This window comes from Pseudophryne corroboree, chromosome 8 (assembly GCF_028390025.1).
Source record: "Pseudophryne corroboree isolate aPseCor3 chromosome 8, aPseCor3.hap2, whole genome shotgun sequence".
NCBI lineage: Eukaryota > Metazoa > Chordata > Amphibia > Anura > Myobatrachidae > Pseudophryne > Pseudophryne corroboree.
Genome location: NC_086451.1, coordinates 397293611 through 397309846, shown reverse-complemented (window position 1 = coordinate 397309846; position 16236 = coordinate 397293611). Strand labels below are relative to the sequence as shown.

Below are 16236 nucleotides of genomic sequence, written 5' to 3'. Positions count from 1 at the left end.
GCTGTTGTGAAACTACATAGACCAGCATGCCTTGACACAGTTTTGGGGACAGAGAATGCAAAACGGTGTCAGGGCATGCTGGAATGTGTAGTTTCTCAGCAGCTGTATGTCCGCAGTTTGGAGAGGCCTGCTTTAATTCCTAAGTGACGACATCATGGCTGTTTTCAAGATAAATCAGTAGCAGAACAACACACAAGCCTGCTCAGCAATCTTTTTTTGTTTATTACAAGAAAGTGGACCACACCATGGGGTACATTTATTACTACTGGAGTTCTATTTAAGAAGGGACGTTGCCCATAGCAACCAATAAAAATAAAAATATTATCTTGTAAAAGTGGACTTACAAATTTAAACTATAATCTTATTGGTTGCTATGGGCAACGTCCCATGTTAAAGAGAACTCCACTTAAGTAGAAATGTTACCATCAAAACTGAGCACAGATAAACCATGTTGTCCTGGCAACCCTGTTGAACTAATGAGTGTCGACCTAGAGTGGACACACAAAACATTGCACACATAACACTACATATAATGACACTCTTTAAAAATTCAATGCAACATGTACACCATGAATAATAACTCTTTTTTTTTTCCTTGGTAGCGTATTCCCAACAGTACAACAGGGCATGTTTTGAGATTGTAAGTCTAAGTAGGTAATCATTATTGTAAAAATGTAAAAACACTTACTTTCCTCCACAACATTGTCACTTAGCCCATCTGGGGCTTCTTCTGCCCATTCGCTGGGTGGTGATGCCAGCTGGATGGGGGAAGGTGGCTGGATGGGGGAAGGAGGAGGGATTGGGGAAGGAGGAGGGATGGGGGAAGGAGGCTGGATGGGGGAAGGAGGAGGGATTGGGGATGTTATTTCAGAGGGTGGGTCTGATTGAGAGGGCGAGGGGGGCGGAGAGAATGTTAGGCCAATAGAGGGTGAGGGGGGCTGAGAAGGTGATTTGGAAGTTGAAGGAGAAGGGGTATGGGAAGGAGGAGAAGGGGTCACAGAAAGAGAAGGAGAGGTGGGGTGAGAAGGGGAGTGGAAAGTGGAGTGGGCCTGGGAAGCTGAGGGTGACTGGGAAGCTGAGGGGGACTGGGAAGCAGAGGGGGATTGGGAAGCTGAGGGGGACTGGGAAGCAGAGGGGGATTGGGAAGCTGAGGGGGACTGGGAAGGTGAGGGGGATTGGGAAGGGGAGGGGGAGTGAGAAGGGGAGGGGGACAGGGAAGTGGAGGGGGAGTGAGAAGGGGAAGGGGGCTGAGATGGTGCCTCATGTGTTGCTTGCCGTTGTGGTCGTCCTATAATGATATTTGTGTTAAAATTTAATTTGCATGTTAAATTACATACTAAACAATTGTAAATTTCACTGTTCTGTTCCATGTAAAAGACACAGTGGTTTTTTTTAAACAAAAAAAAAAAAATCCTCTTCATGTTGCCCACAGCAAACTAAATGAGTCCAAACAATTATTTGGACGCTCATTCCTTAATCTATTCCATTGAGTCATATTGATTGGTCTAGGCAACATCACCAGATCACTATTCAAGCCACCTTATTATATAGACAGCACTGATCAAGTTTTTTGGTACAGTTTCCTGCCTGGTTTTTTATTCAGGAAAACATGCACTTGTTTGGTGACATTTTGCAACAGTCAGTACTGTTTGCCCTAACCACACACACTGTCCTATTGTAAAAAAATGTTCACTCAGTGTTGCAATTAGCCTACCACTTAGTGTAAATTTGCACAATTTATGCTATTAATCTTATGTAATGTAACTTACTGCGTGCATGCATTGCGCGGATTTGCTGCCGGATCTCCGCCAACAGCTCTGGAGTCCTCCTGCGGAGATCACTCCATCTCCTCTCCAACTGTATTATTGTCCGCCTGCTGCGGACGCGAGAACGCAGCAGGCGGCGGACCTCCGCGTAGGCCTCGCGCTTAACCCGATTTGGGATGAAGCGCCCAACGCGGCCTACGCGGCGGTCCATCACCGCAACCAGGACGCGGAGCTCCCGCCTGGTGAAAGGTGCCGCACGCATCATGGCAATGGCGTTTTCCTTATTTGGGCATATATTTATAGTGTCTGCTAGCATGTGATTGGTCCAAAATCTATGCTGTAATTTCTAATAACTTTATTGATCTTTGCAATGCTGGGAAGAGCAGAGTGTTAATTAGCACGAGCGGAAATACGCATTCGCAGAAGGAATTTTTAAAAAATTAAAACATAAAACAAAACAAACAGACACAGACACACACACAGTTTTGGGTAAATTCAGATACATATCTGTGTACTCACCACAGTTTGTGTGATCATTCAGCTGGACAGTCACAAAGTGGACAACATTAAGTTTCATTTGTTTGTGTGTTTGTTGAAATAAACAGGATTTTAGGATAGAAAACAAATAAGGACACTATTTAGCAACATCACTGTATTGTTTTTGCAAATAACACATTGTAAGCTTAACGTGTTAACGGATTTAGTGGCAAATAAATATTACATATTCCAAAGCCAAAAAATAATTACCCAATGGCCTTACAATAGCAAACAAAATGACAAAATTAATCAAAATACAAAAGCATACTGTGGTTTTATTTTGATTAAAAAAGAGAAACTTAAAACACTATACCTGAAATATTCCGCAACAATGCTTGCCCTGACTTGGCTCCCCCTCCGTGTAACACTCCCCCCACCGAAGTGTCGGACAACCCCTGGCTCCTCATCAGGCAATTCCTCTGTCTGAGGAAGCTCTACGCTACTCCTTACCGCGATGTTGTGTAGTATAGCGCACAGGACCACTAGTTTACTTGCCATCTCCGGCGAATACATGATGTCGCCACCAGTGCGGTGGAGCACACGAAACCGCCCTTTAAGGACCCCAATTGTGCGCTCCACCAGCTGCCTAGTGGCAGTAAGCGCGGAGTTAAATGCCGTCTGTGGTCCTGGCCTGGGATTACGGTAAGGAGTCATGAGCCAGGGGGTGCAAGGATATCCACGGTCTCCTGTTTGATGATAAACCAAAATTAGAAATAGTCTATTTTTTAAAAAATTAAAATATTTTACACAAAATTGTGCAACAACTCACCCAATAACCACATGTCTGCTCGTTGACTTGATCTTAATCTGTGCCATATCCCTGATTGTCTAATGACATACGCATCATGGGAACTTCCAGTAAACTTTGCATTCAGGGAAAGGATCTGGAGGGATGGCCCACAAACAACCATTACATTCAGAGAATGAAACAGTTTCCTGTTTCTATAAATTTCTTCATTATGTTTTGGTGGCTGAATAGCTACATGTGTGCCATCCACAACCCCAATAACATGTGGGAAGCGACTACCACCTTCCTCAAATTGCCGCTTCACCACATCTAGGGCACCAACATCCAAAGGCATAGCAATAAATTGCTTCACACACTTTAGGAAAGCCTGGCAGACACGCCGCAGGACCTTACTGAACTGGCCCTGCGACATGCCAACCAGGTCTCCTACCACATGCTGATAAGAGCCTGTAGCCAAAAAATGTAACACAGCAAGGAATTGTGTCAATGGTGGTATTGCTGTAGGATACCGAATTTCAGACTCCAGATCACTCTCTATTATGGAGAGAGTGTCTAGGATTAGATGTGGTGGCAGCCTGTATCTACGTACAACCACATCATCTGGCATCCCAAAAAGTAGGACACGGGGTCGGAAAATTGGTGGCCTAGCACGCCTCCGTTGCCTTGGTTGATGAGGAGCCAGTTGTGGTTGTGGGGCTGGCGGTTGGGGTGGGAGTGCTGGCGTGGGTTGGGGAGGTAGGGCTTCGGCAGCAATAAATATTGACATCACACACTTTAAAAAATAAAACAAAAAAAGGTTGAATAAGACAAAAACAAAGTCCAAAAAATATACAACCAAAATTTATAAAAAAAAAAGGGGGTGTCAACTTACTGCAGGAGCGTAAGACATTTTTTCTGAGTTCAATTCAGGAACAAAAGGAATATTATAACAAAAAAGATAAACAAAATTATTTTTTTGATGAAAGCTACATATGTTAAATTGTAAATGTTAAAAATAGTATTTAAAAAAAAAACACAGCATCAAACACATCACAAACACCTACTAAAAAATAATGACTAATTGGTTTAAAAAATTACAATAAAACAAACAAAAAGTTAGCCCTTTAGTAGCTAGTCCAGCCAAGAACAACACTACTTTGCAGATCAATCCTGGTAAAAAACATAGCATTTATTAACAAGATGGAAAACAAACATTATCAAAACACTTTGAACAAACACAAACAGGCACCAACACAGGCCAAGGGAACTTACCTGATCCAAAATAAAGAAAGGACCAATTTGTGTTATATAGCACACAAATTTGAAATAATAGACTAGGGTTACGTCACCCAAAACAATTCTCCTACAAGAGACCAAAAATGACAGTCATAAACAACATACAGACCATTAACACAAACAGGCACCAACACAGGCCAAGGGAACTTACCTGATCCAAAATAAAGAAAGGACCAATTTGTGTTATATAGCACACAAATTTGAAATAATAGACTAGGGTTACGTCACCCAAAACAATTCTCCTACAAGAGACCAAAAATGACAGTAAAAGCAATGAAGCACAGGTTTATTTGCACAAATGGACTAGCAAAATATATATGTGTAAAAAAGACTAACAAACAATCAACATAAAATAAAAACTTTTTTAAAATAAAAAAAACAACAAGACGAATTCCAGAATACTCACAAACGTAAATTCGCAGACAAAATGCTACACTGTCTATATTCTAAATGCAAACGAAAGGACAAATGTATGCTTGACAATTACTCATTTGGAAAAATCCTATAGCACCTTCACGCACAAGCCAACAAACTCAACAGTGAAACTCCAAACTACCTACACTCACAGCGTGCAAAGTAGGCCCTTAAATAAGCAGTGCAATCAGTAACCAGATTAACATTGTACACCTGTGTGAATTAACGCGACGCACGTAGGTATAAATAAGCACACACCTCGGCGTACACACGTCATCGCAAACATGGCTTCTCGTGAGCAAATCGCAGCAGAGATGGACCGCATTGCAGAGCAGGAGATGGCATTGCGGAAAAGACGCCTAGATTGCCTAAGGCGCATGTTGGAATACGCCTCTGCGGATGTTGAAGAGGCAGGACCTAGTACTCTGCAAATGTCTGCTTCTGAACCCCAACAATTGACTGGGGATACCCTGCCACACACACATAGTGACCAAACTGAGGGAGAATTGGCTTTAGCCACACAAACACAACAGACAGAAGCTGCTAGTGAGGAGGAAGATGGTGATGACCAACAAGAAGAAACCTCACAGGCTACCTCCAGACGGAAGAAAAGACAGCCTGCATTCACTAAGAGGGAGTTGCGTGTTTTGGTCACGCAGGCCATGTCCAAAATACATAGAGGCCCAAAAAACATGGGGGCTGCTTCAAAAGATCGCATCTGGAGAGACATCACAAAATCTGTGAATGAAGTTGGCTCTGTCGTCAGAACATCACAGGAAGTGAGACGACGGTAAGTGCATCTTGACAGTCATTTTTCTGTGATAAGTTGACTAAAAAATGTAGTTACATGTGATGTTATGTCTAGCAAACACAAGCAGAACACGTGTCCTATATATTAGCTTAGACAAATAATAAGACTCTACTTTGTCCCTCTTTCACAATACATATGTAGGTGGGCCGACTTCAAATCCCGCCTGAAGGCAAAGAGGGCTGCGGAGTGGAATGCCTCAAGGGCTACAGGTGGAGGAGCACCTGTCGCTGTGGAGTATACTGACTTGGAGGAGATGGCGATGCCCTGTGTCAGTTATGAGGAGGGCCAAGGGGTGTCTCATATGGACACGGACCTGCCTGAGATCCTGACGGGACATGACTTGGAAGGTAAGTTTACACATTTAGTTGTCTGTAATTTTGACTGTATTTATAATAATAAACTAATTTTGTATCCAACTTTTTCCCCACACATTCTTCTATTTGCTTGCCACAAAACACAGCACAGGGGGGTGATCCGTTTGAGTCACAGGACGGTTATGTGGTTGAGGCTGAGGTGGAGGGACCTAGTGAGTCTGGCAGTGTGGGCCAACAAATCCCACCTCTGCAGGTTCCTATTGGCCCCCCCACCCAACCCTCTGCTATCCCGGAGATCCTGCTTGAAATCGCTAGGTATGGTGAGAGCCTAAATCGGTTTCAAGACGGGGTCATCCGGGAGGTAAGCCAGATAGCTGTCCGGCTCACTGAGCACCGAACCTGTGTTGAGCAAGGTGTTGCTCAACTCTGCCAACGTCTGGCAGAGATCAGGCAGGGCCAAGAACAACTTGCCTCCTCATTCCAAAGCCTTGCAAATAACATCTTGCAAGGGCTCCAGGCCATCGCTGTCTCCCTTGCCCACAGTGGCAGAGAGCCACCCACATCGGCTCCCTCCCCTGCCCCTGCCCAGGAAGAACAGCCTACTGGGCAGGCCCAACGAAGGTCGCTCCGCAGACCTTCCAAAGAAGAACAGCCTCAGGCGGGGAGAAAAAGAAGAAAATGATGTCTTTCCAGATGGGCAGCACCCATGTTTTTGATGTTGCCTCTATGTATTTTTGGAGTTGGCTTGTGTGGCCAGAATGGATAACTCCCTCTTAGTGAAATGTATTCTTTCTGTTTGGATGTATTGTAGCCTGTGAGTTTATGTGTATAAAAACCAGAGCCATCTTCCTCTTACTAGTGTGCTATGTATTGTTGTGTTTGTGTGGTGGATCCTAATTCTTTCTCATTTGGTTTAAAATTTGTGTGTGGCAGGGTGTGTCATGTTTTATTTATGCTTAAAAAATATACTTTTGTCAGAAGCAGAATTTTGCAGAGTACTGAGTTCTGCTATCTAATGATTGTCAGTGCCATCTGCTTGCTGCTTGGTCCATCTCTGCCTGTGCGACTCACGTGGAGCCATGTTGTTTAAATGTTGTGAAATATTATTATAGTAATAAAAAACATATTTTAAAAATTTGTGCAGTTTCTTCAAGGTAATGCAGTTCCAGAAAGATTAGGTCAGCATATAGACACTTGTAGACCAATCTGCAAATTCTCCTTAAAAATTGCAAAAAAAAAAAAAAAAAGGTATGCTTTGCACCACACTTTAATGTCCATATTAAGTAAACAGACACAACGCATTTTATAAATATCTATGGTCAACAGGACATCATTTCAAACATTGTCAGATATTATAATCAAATATTATTGTGACTTTTAAGACTAAATTAAAGTGTATGCTGCATTATGTGGGTGTTGGATTATTTGTAAAAAATGTTGCAGATTTCAAACACTTTCACAAATATTTTCACTTGTTTGTATTTGGGAATCTTACACACATTAAAACAAGTTTAAAAAATGCTTACACAACAACTTCAACAAAAATCACACCCTTCTTTGGCAGTGTGTGAGATTTATATGTGAGTAGAATAAACATGTAATGTGTGTTCAGACAATTGCTGGTTGGTAACTTTCATCTGCTCATTAATTAACAAGTAATTGGACATCAGATGAATGTGCTATCCAATTAACTGCTAATTACTGCATACACACTTGTACCAGTACTTCGCAAATGTAGAGTAACTGCAGACCTACTCGGCTGCTGCGTGAATGTTGCTACGGTTTCCTATGTTAGTTTTAACAGCGACAATGTTTATTTGCGAAAAACACACCCATTGCGAGTTGCATACTCCCACACTGTACGCCCACTTTCACGCCCATGTCGGAGCATTGCGAAGTCTCGCCTCTGCCACGCCCACGCCACTCCTCGTTTTCGTTTGCCAGTTACGGCTTTTTTTTTTCTGAGTAATTTTGCACAGTTGTCGTACGTATGTACTCGCGCATGCGTAATCACGCATTTGCGCATGCGCAGATACTTACATTTCGTACATTTGCGTTGCGAAGACTCTTAGCGACCAACTCGGAATGAGGGCCATAGTATGACATTGAGCAAAAGTTTTCAAGTACCTTTAAAACACAAACCAAATGCCAATCTAGTTTCTGACTTAGGGGTCTATTTATAAAATTATTTTTAATAAAATAATGTGAAAAAGGTGTGAAAACACCCTTTTTCTCATTATTTTAGGATCACCTGAATATATTAAAGGGCATTTGGAGCAGTTTTCATGAAAAACTGCTCCAAACACTTTAAATCACATTTTTTTTTAGTAACCCACATCGCATTCCCCATACTAATAATGGAAAATGTGATGTGGCCGAATTTACTAAAACATTTTTTTTGAAAAAATACCAGAGTGTGCCCTGTGATAATCTCACCAGCTCAGGATGGCAGAGAAAGCTGAGTGGGGACCCGGCAGAGAGATTATCTCTGTGTGTCCGATTGACACTCAAGCTGATCACCATGTTAAAAAAACAACAACAAAAAAACCCATTCTCACCTGTCCAGGGACCCGGTGTCCGCTGCTCCGGTAAGCACTGCGAGGCGCCGGGCACTCCATGTGCTGCAAAGTGACCCCAGTGCAGCAAAGTGACGCTGCAAAGCGGCAGCGCACTTTACAGCACTGGGGGTAACCGCAGCGCAAAGGATCCGGCGCCGAGCAGCCCAGCCGGAACAGCGCGGACCGGCTCCCTGGACTGGTGAGCATATTGATCTTCTGGGAGGCGGGGGGGATCGCAGCATGCGGGGGTAGTCGCGACAGGGTAGGGCGGTCCGGCAGCAGCGGTAGCGGCGATGTCGGCGGGGACGGTACATGCGCAACAGGACATCGGGGTATTTTTTCCGAAAAATACCCTGATAATGCTGCGGAGTATTGCAGGGACAGAGCTTGACCGCAAGCTCTGTCCCTGCATGCGATAATTGATATATCCCTACGATGTAGTCATTTATTGCAGTGCGAGTTGGGGTGATTATATCACCTGTCATCCGCATCCTGGGTGCGAATGGTGATAAATAGGCCCCTTAAACCTTGAGAAAATACTTGGAAAATGTATGCTGAATTTATCTCTCATGAATGTGTTTATAGAGGAATACCAAACATCACTGTATAAAACAGGAAAGTGTCTAGAAAGTGTCTAAAGACACAATTCAATTACTCACGTCCCTATAATGTTTTTGGCCTCTAGCTTGGGGCAGTTGGACAACCATAGCATATTACTATGATTTTAGCATTTTGTAGCTACATAAGAAGTAGCATTGTTATTGAAAGACAAATTACATTCCCATGTAGCTTATTACATAGATTTACACAGACACCTGCCTGTGGGTGCCATCCTGCGCCCTGAAGGCAAACATTTCGGCGGGCGGAGGTGAGCAATGGTAAGTAGCACTGCTGGTGCTGGGTGCGTATGTGTATCTGGCACTGGAGGCATATGTGTATCTGGCGCTGGGGACATATGTGTATCTGGCACTGGGTGCATATGTGTTTCTGCTGCTGGGGACATATGTTTACCTGGCATAGGGGGTATATGTGTATCTGGCGCTGGGAGCATATGTGTATTTGGTGCTGGGGACATATGTGTATCTGGCACTGGGGGGTATATGTGTATCTGGCGCTTGGGGCATATGTGTATCTGATGCTGGGGACATATGTGTATCTGGCACTGGGGGTATATGTGTATCTGGCACTGACGGCATAGGTGTATCTGGCACTGGAAGCATATGTGTATCTGTCACTGGAGGCATATGCGTTCCTGGCACTGGGGACTTGTGTTCGTGGCACTGGTGGTATATGTGTATCTGGCACTGAGGGCATACGTGTATCTGCCACTGGGGGCATATGTGTATCTGGCACTGGGGGAATATGTGTATCTGGCACTGCAGATTGTCTGACCACACCTATGTATTTCTGGCAATGCAGATTGGGGTAAAATTGTCTGGCCCATCCCTTTCTTGTGAGACACCCCTACCCCCCCCCCCCCCATCCCCCATTTTTGTGGCTCTAAGAAGTTAATCCCATGAAAGGGCGCCAACATTTTTATTTTTTGCTAAAAAAAATAGGCTTGGGCCAGACCTACCTATACAGCATGGATGACAAAGTTATAAGCAAAAATTATTATATGGTTATGGTTGATGGTGGTGGTGGTGGTGGTGGTGGTGGTGGTGGTGGGGGGGGTACTTCACTTTGCCAGAGGTCACCGGACCCTAAGTGTAGTCCTGGTCACATAGCTTTAGATGATATCCTTTCACTGCTATGAGAAATGTACACCTTCCACATACTACCGGTGCTACAGTACAGTATATGAATTTTATGAATCCAAACAGATTACACATGTCAGGTGGGTTCCGAATATATTTTAAATTAACACAATATGAGCAACAACATTACATTGCTGAATAAATTATAAAGAAGTAATACCATCTGTTTTCTAAACAGTCACATTGTTAATATGGAATGTATTCATGTAAGTTCTACACAAACACAATAATTATTAGGTATTAGAAACATAATTGATTTTTAAGAACAAAGACCTATTTTTCTCCATTACTCTGATTCCTTATTCTTTTTTCTCAATCTCTGTCATATGATATACCAGATCAATGCCAACACATCCATGCCAACAACAGCTGTCCTGACAGATCCAGATCAAAACTACCAACGCCCACATTCCAGTGCAGCCAGAGAAGGGAGAAACAGTGCAGAGTCTCCTCAGATACAGAATTGCATAGACATGACTGACACTCAGAGCGTCACAGTTCTCTTGGTGGCTCTTCTAACTGTTATGTTAGTTGTCTCCTATGGGAAATATGCATGGAGAAGAAGGAAGATGCCACCTGGACCATTTCCTCTGCCCTTTTTAGGGAACTATCTGCAGATTCAGTCCGAGGGAGTAGTGTCTGGCTTAGTAAAGGTTAGTGCTTGGTTAATGAATTTTGATTTGTGTGTGATTATGTTGTCTCTGAATGAGGTGAATAAGTTGGTTGTGCCCCAAGGCCGCTAGGCACAACTTTATTGGCACAGACTAACCAAATAGGAAAGGGAGGTGGAGAAGAAAAATGAATAGGAGCTTACTGGGGCACTTCAGGGGAGAAGGGGTGAATTACCTAGCAGAGGGGTGGCTGGCTGGCTGACAGAAGCAGTGGGGGGAGGAGGGATCTTGGGGCACCAGCAGGGAGAGCAGGAGCAAACAGGGACATCTGCTCTGAACGGATCACCTTTCACCCCTTCTTGTCTCTGCCCAATGTGCTCTTTCCTACTCCTCACCACTGAGCTGACAGGCTGGCCGCTGGCAGGTCTAGCTGGTGTGAAGCCGCACTGGAGTGTGCGCCGGACAGCATGTGTGTGTGCATGTGGGGCCAGACAGATGGGAGCCACAAGGAGCTGTTATGGGGGGTGTCACCAGCAGCCAGGCCCTGCTTCCACCGGGTGCTGAAGGCTGAGCACACGTTGTATATGGCTGCAGCAGCAGCTCACTGGGCTCACCCCTCTGCCCACAGCTGCAGCTACGTTATCAACTTCCCTACATCCTGGAGCAACTTCTGCCAGGATCGGGCCTCCCTAGCTGTCTGGGCCTGTTACAGCAGTCCTTGTAGCACCCCCCTGATGGCAGCCCAGCTCTTACTGTTACCTCCCAATAGCCTCGTTATCCCTCTCATATCTCTCTAGTTACCCCCAAGTCTCACTGCCCCCCCTCACACTGCTTTCCTCACACCTCCATGCCTCACCTCAGCTTACACTTATCACCTCACACCTTACTGATCTACCCCTCCCTCAGAACACTGCCCCATTACAACCCACTGCGCACACACACACACACACACACACACACACACACACACACACGTATGTGGCGTAACTACTGCCCCTGCAGCCCTCGCGGTGGCTTGGGGTCGAATCTGCTGTCTCCTCTCCCTCCCTGCTGTAAGGAGGGACACGGAGGTCACAGCGCGCCGCGAGCGCCTCTCCCGTGTCCATCCTGCGTCTCCGTCCATCTGGTCTAATAAAGGAAGTGCTGTTCGTGAGCTCTGATTGGCTCACGAACCGGCACTTTCTTTATTAGACCAGAGAGACGGAGATGCAGGAGGGACATGAGAGAGGCGCGTGCTGTGCCCTCCTTGTCCCTCCTTCACAGCAGCTGGGGAGGGGGGACACTGAGGGGGCATGTATGGTACGGGGGGCACTGAGGGGGCATATATGGCACTGAGGGGGCATGTATGGCACGGGGGGCACTGAGGGGGCATATATGGCACTGAGGGGGCATGTATGGCACGGGGGGCACTGAGGGGGCATATATGGCACTGAGGTGGCATGTATGGCACGGGGGGCACTGAGGGGGCATATATGGCACTGGGGGGCACTGAGGGGGTATATATGGCATTGGGGGGAAGTGTGGGGGCATATATGGCACTGAGGGTGCATATATGGTACTGAGGGGGATATATGGCACTGCATGTGTACCTGGCACATGGGGGGTGGGCTATATTTGGCACTGGGGGCACGTGAGCACCTGGCACTGTGGGGGAATATCTGAGACTGGGGGCATATGTGGCACTGGGGGGGGGCTATATTTGGCACTGGGGGCATGTGAGTAACTGACACCGTGGGGGAATATCTGGCACTGGGGACATATGTGGCACTGGGAGCACAGCCCAAGCAACAAGCACTACCCCCTAGCAACGAGCATGACACCCAGTGCATGAAACCCCTGGCAACGAGCATGACACCCAGTGCATAAAACATCTGGCAACGAGCATGACACCCTGAGCATGAAAACCCTTGGCATCGTGCATGAAACCAAGAGCATGAAACCCCTGGCAACGAGCAGGTAATTTAAAAGTAATTAGAAGCCTTACTGTAGGACTTAATGTGTAATGGGCATTACGACGTGTGGCATAATGTATCACAGACATTGCGGTGTGTGTCATAATGTGTCACAGGCATTACGGTGTGTGGCCTACTATATCACGGGCATTGTGGTATAATGTCTCAGGGACATTGCAGTGTGGCATAGTGTATAACGGGCATTGCGGTATGTGTCACAGGTATTATGGTGTATGGTATACTATATCACGGGCATTGTGATATGTGGTATAATGTCTCAGGGTCATTGCAGTGTGTGGCATAATGTATCACGGACATTGCGGTATGTGTCATAATGTGTCAGGCATTACTGTGTGTTGTATACTATATCACGGGCATTGTGGTATGTGGTATAATGTCTCAGGGTCATTGCAGTGTGTGTCATAATGTGTCAAAGGCATTGTATGTGCTATAATCTATCAGGGGCATTGCAGTGTGTAGCATAATGTATAATGGGCATTGTGATTCCTGTCATCATGTGTCACAGGCATAACAGTGTGTGGCATAATGTGTCACAGGTATTACGGTGTGTGGCATTATGTGTCACAGACATTGTATGTGCTATAATGTATCAGGGGCATTGCCGTGTGTAGCATAATGTATAACGGGCATTGCGATTCCTGTTGTCGTGTGTCACAGGCATTACGGTGTGTGGCATAATGTGTCACAGGCATTATGGTGTGTGGCATAATGTGTCGGGGGCATTATGGTGTGTGCATATTGTGTCATGTGCATTATTGTGCGTGGAATAATGGCTAACGGCCATTGCAGTATGTGGCATAATGTATACTGGGCATTACTATAAGGAGGAAACATGACAAATAATGTAAGGGGCATGAATCAGGATTATTTTTCTTTCCAGTGGTGGCTAACGTCTGGGCATGCAGGTTGCAAAACTGGGGTATAGGGAAGTCTTTTCCTGCAATACCACGCCCCTTTATGCAAAGCTACGCACATTACAACGAAGCCACACACCCTTTTTGGCGGCACGCGCCTTCGGCGCGCGCATGTTTGTCCCTTTCATAGTGCCAATTATGGGGGATTGGGGGGGGGGGGGGGGGGGGCGCCGAAGAGTTTTTGGCTTGGGGGAGAAAAACTTCTAGTTACGCCACTGACAGACACACAAACACACTGTACACATACACACACACTACACACATACAGACACACACTGCAGATAAAAGCACACAATAAACACACACACACACACACACACAAAGACTGCATACATAAACACACACGTTCAGTGGCGGAACTAGCGATCGGTGGGCCCAGGTGCAACAAAATGCTTTGCCCCCCCCCCATCCCATCCAAGTCCACCCCCTCACCCCTGGAGAGGATCTGGTGAGGAGGACCTGCTGAGGGCCAGAGAAATGGATACCTAGCAACAGTGCCATCACTGTGTGCAAGAAACGGCATCGGAGCCCCCCACACCTCCATGTAAAATGGGCAGTGTGCGCCGTAGGCGCGTCAAAAAATAAAGGGGCATGGCCTTGTGGCAAAGGGTTGTGGGCCCAAAATAGTACCACAGAGTCCCCTTTTTACACATTACGGCAGACAGTGTCCCCTTTTTACACATTACGGCAGACAGTGTCCCCTTTTTACACATTACAGCAGACAGCGTCCCATTTTTTACACATTACGGCAGACAGCGTCCTCTTTTTACACAGTACGGCAGACAGCGTCCCCTTTTTACACAATACGGCAGGCAGTGACCCCCTTTTTACACATTACGGCAGACAGCGACACCCTTTTTACACAGTACGGCAGACAGAGACCCCCTTTTTACACAGTACGGCAGACAGTGACCCCCTTTTTACACATAACGGCAGACAGCGACCCCCTTTTTACACAGTACGGCAGACAGCGACCCCCTTTTTACACATAACGGCAGATAGCAACCCCCTTTTTACACAGTACGGCAGACAGTGACCACCGTTTTACACATTACGGCAGACAGTGGCCCCCTTTTTACACATTGAGGCAGACAGAATATAAAGAACGAAAGCAAGAAAGAAAAAGAAAGAAAGAGAATTATACTTACAGTCTCCACTGGCTCAGGCTCCTCGGTGAAGCTTCTGGCAGATGATGATCCCGGGCAGGAGAGAAGGAGGAGGAGGGAGGTGGAGGAGGGAGCCGAAGCAGCGCTGTGTTATTGGTGGAGGCACTGCTGCTGCTGTCCCTTTCCTTCCCCATTGGCTGTCCTCCGCCGCTGTGAATGCTGGGATGCGCTTCCAGCATTCACAGCGGCGGAGGACAGCCTATGGTGAAGGAAAGGGACAGCAGCAGCAGCAGCGCCTCTACCAATTACAGTGCGCTGCTGCGGCTCCCTCGTCCACCTCCCTTCCTCCTCCTCCTTCACCCCCGTAGCCGCTGCTCCTCTCCTGTCCTCGGCGGCGGCTGTGTGCTGCAGGCGGCAGTTGCCTGCAGCACACAGCGGCATGTAATGAGTAGTGATGAGCGGGTTCGGTTCCTCGGAATCCGAACCCCACCGAACTTCACCCATTTTACACGGTTCCGAGGCAGACTCGGATCCTCCCGCCTTGCTCGGTTAACCCGAGCGCGCCCGAAAGTCATCATCCCGCTGTCGGATTCTCGCAAGATTCGGATTCTATATAAGGAGCCGCGTGTCGCCGCCATTTTTCACTCGTGCATAGGAAATGATCGTGAGAGGACGTGGCTGGCGTCCTCTCAGTTTCTATGTTCAGAGTGCTGCAAATAGCTGTGCTCAGTGTGCTGCAAATTTCTGTGCTCAATGTGCTGCAAATATCTGTGCTCAGTGTGCTGCAAATATCTACATTCTCTGCCTGAAAAACGCTCCATATCTGTGCTCAGTGTGCTGAAAATATCTGTGCTCACACTGCTTTATTGTGGGGACTGGGGTCCACTAGTATTATCTAGGAGGAGGACAGTGCAGAGTTTTGCTGACCAGTGACCACCAGTATTATATGTTCTCTGCCTGAAAAAAGCCCATATCTGTGCTCAGTATGCTGCAAATATCTGTGCTCACACTGCTTTATTGTGGGGACTGGGGACCACCAGTATTATATAAGAGGAGTACAGTGCAGAGTTTTGCTGACTAGTGACCAGTGACCACCAGTATTATACGTTCTCTGCCTGAAAAACACTCCATATCTGTGCTGCATTGTAGTATATATAGTAGGAGGACAGTGCATAATTTTGCTGACCACCAGTATATAATAATATATAGCAGTACGGTACAGTAGTCCACTGCTCTAAATACCTCTTTGTCGTCAAGTTTACTATCCATCCATACCTGTGATGCATTTCAGTTTTGCACAGTTTGCTGACCACCAGTATATAATATATAGCAGTACGGTACAGTAGGCCACTGCTCTACCCACCTCTGTGTCGTCAAGTATACTATCCATCCATACCTGTGGTGCATTTCAGTTTTGCACAGTTTGCTGACCACCAGTATATAATATATAGC

At 46.1% G+C, this 16236-nt stretch overlaps 2 protein-coding genes across 3 annotated transcripts in view; one reads left to right on the top strand and one right to left on the bottom strand.

The window, feature by feature from the left end:
- Window positions 1-1222: 1222 nt before the first annotated feature.
- LOC134947853 (putative nuclease HARBI1) lies at window positions 1223-3385 on the bottom strand. The gene is made up of 4 exons (XM_063935703.1): window positions 3073-3385; window positions 2617-2989; window positions 2286-2307; window positions 1223-1288 (listed from the first exon to the last, which is right to left on the bottom strand). Exons 1-3 carry the CDS (start codon window positions 3383-3385, stop codon window positions 2304-2306), a joined length of 690 nt encoding a protein of 229 aa, XP_063791773.1. The 3' UTR covers window positions 1223-1288; window positions 2286-2303.
- Window positions 3386-10593: 7208 nt separating this feature from the next.
- The window catches only part of LOC134949271 (cytochrome P450 2A6-like), a 192714-nt gene continuing 187071 nt past the window's right edge, over window positions 10594-16236 (top strand). The window contains exon 1 of one of the 2 annotated variants that reach the window (XM_063937764.1): window positions 10594-10833. In XM_063937764.1, coding sequence (XP_063793834.1) covers window positions 10654-10833 — 180 coding nt within the window. In that variant the 5' untranslated portion in view covers window positions 10594-10653. Of the gene's footprint in view, window positions 10834-12572; window positions 12748-16236 lie in introns of those variants that run through there. The other variant, XM_063937766.1, reaches the window with a different exon arrangement.

What these genes read in the sequence shown, in the direction of transcription:
- LOC134947853 (XM_063935703.1), bottom strand. Translation starts at nt 3,385, where the DNA reads ATGCCTTTGGATGTTGGTGCCCTAGATGTGGTGAAGCGGCAATTTGAG. An exon ending in AGCAGACATGTGGTTATTGG is followed by an intron (nt 2,990 to 3,072) that starts GTGAGTTGTTGC and finishes ATCATCAAACAG; the next exon opens with GAGACCGTGGATATCCTTGC.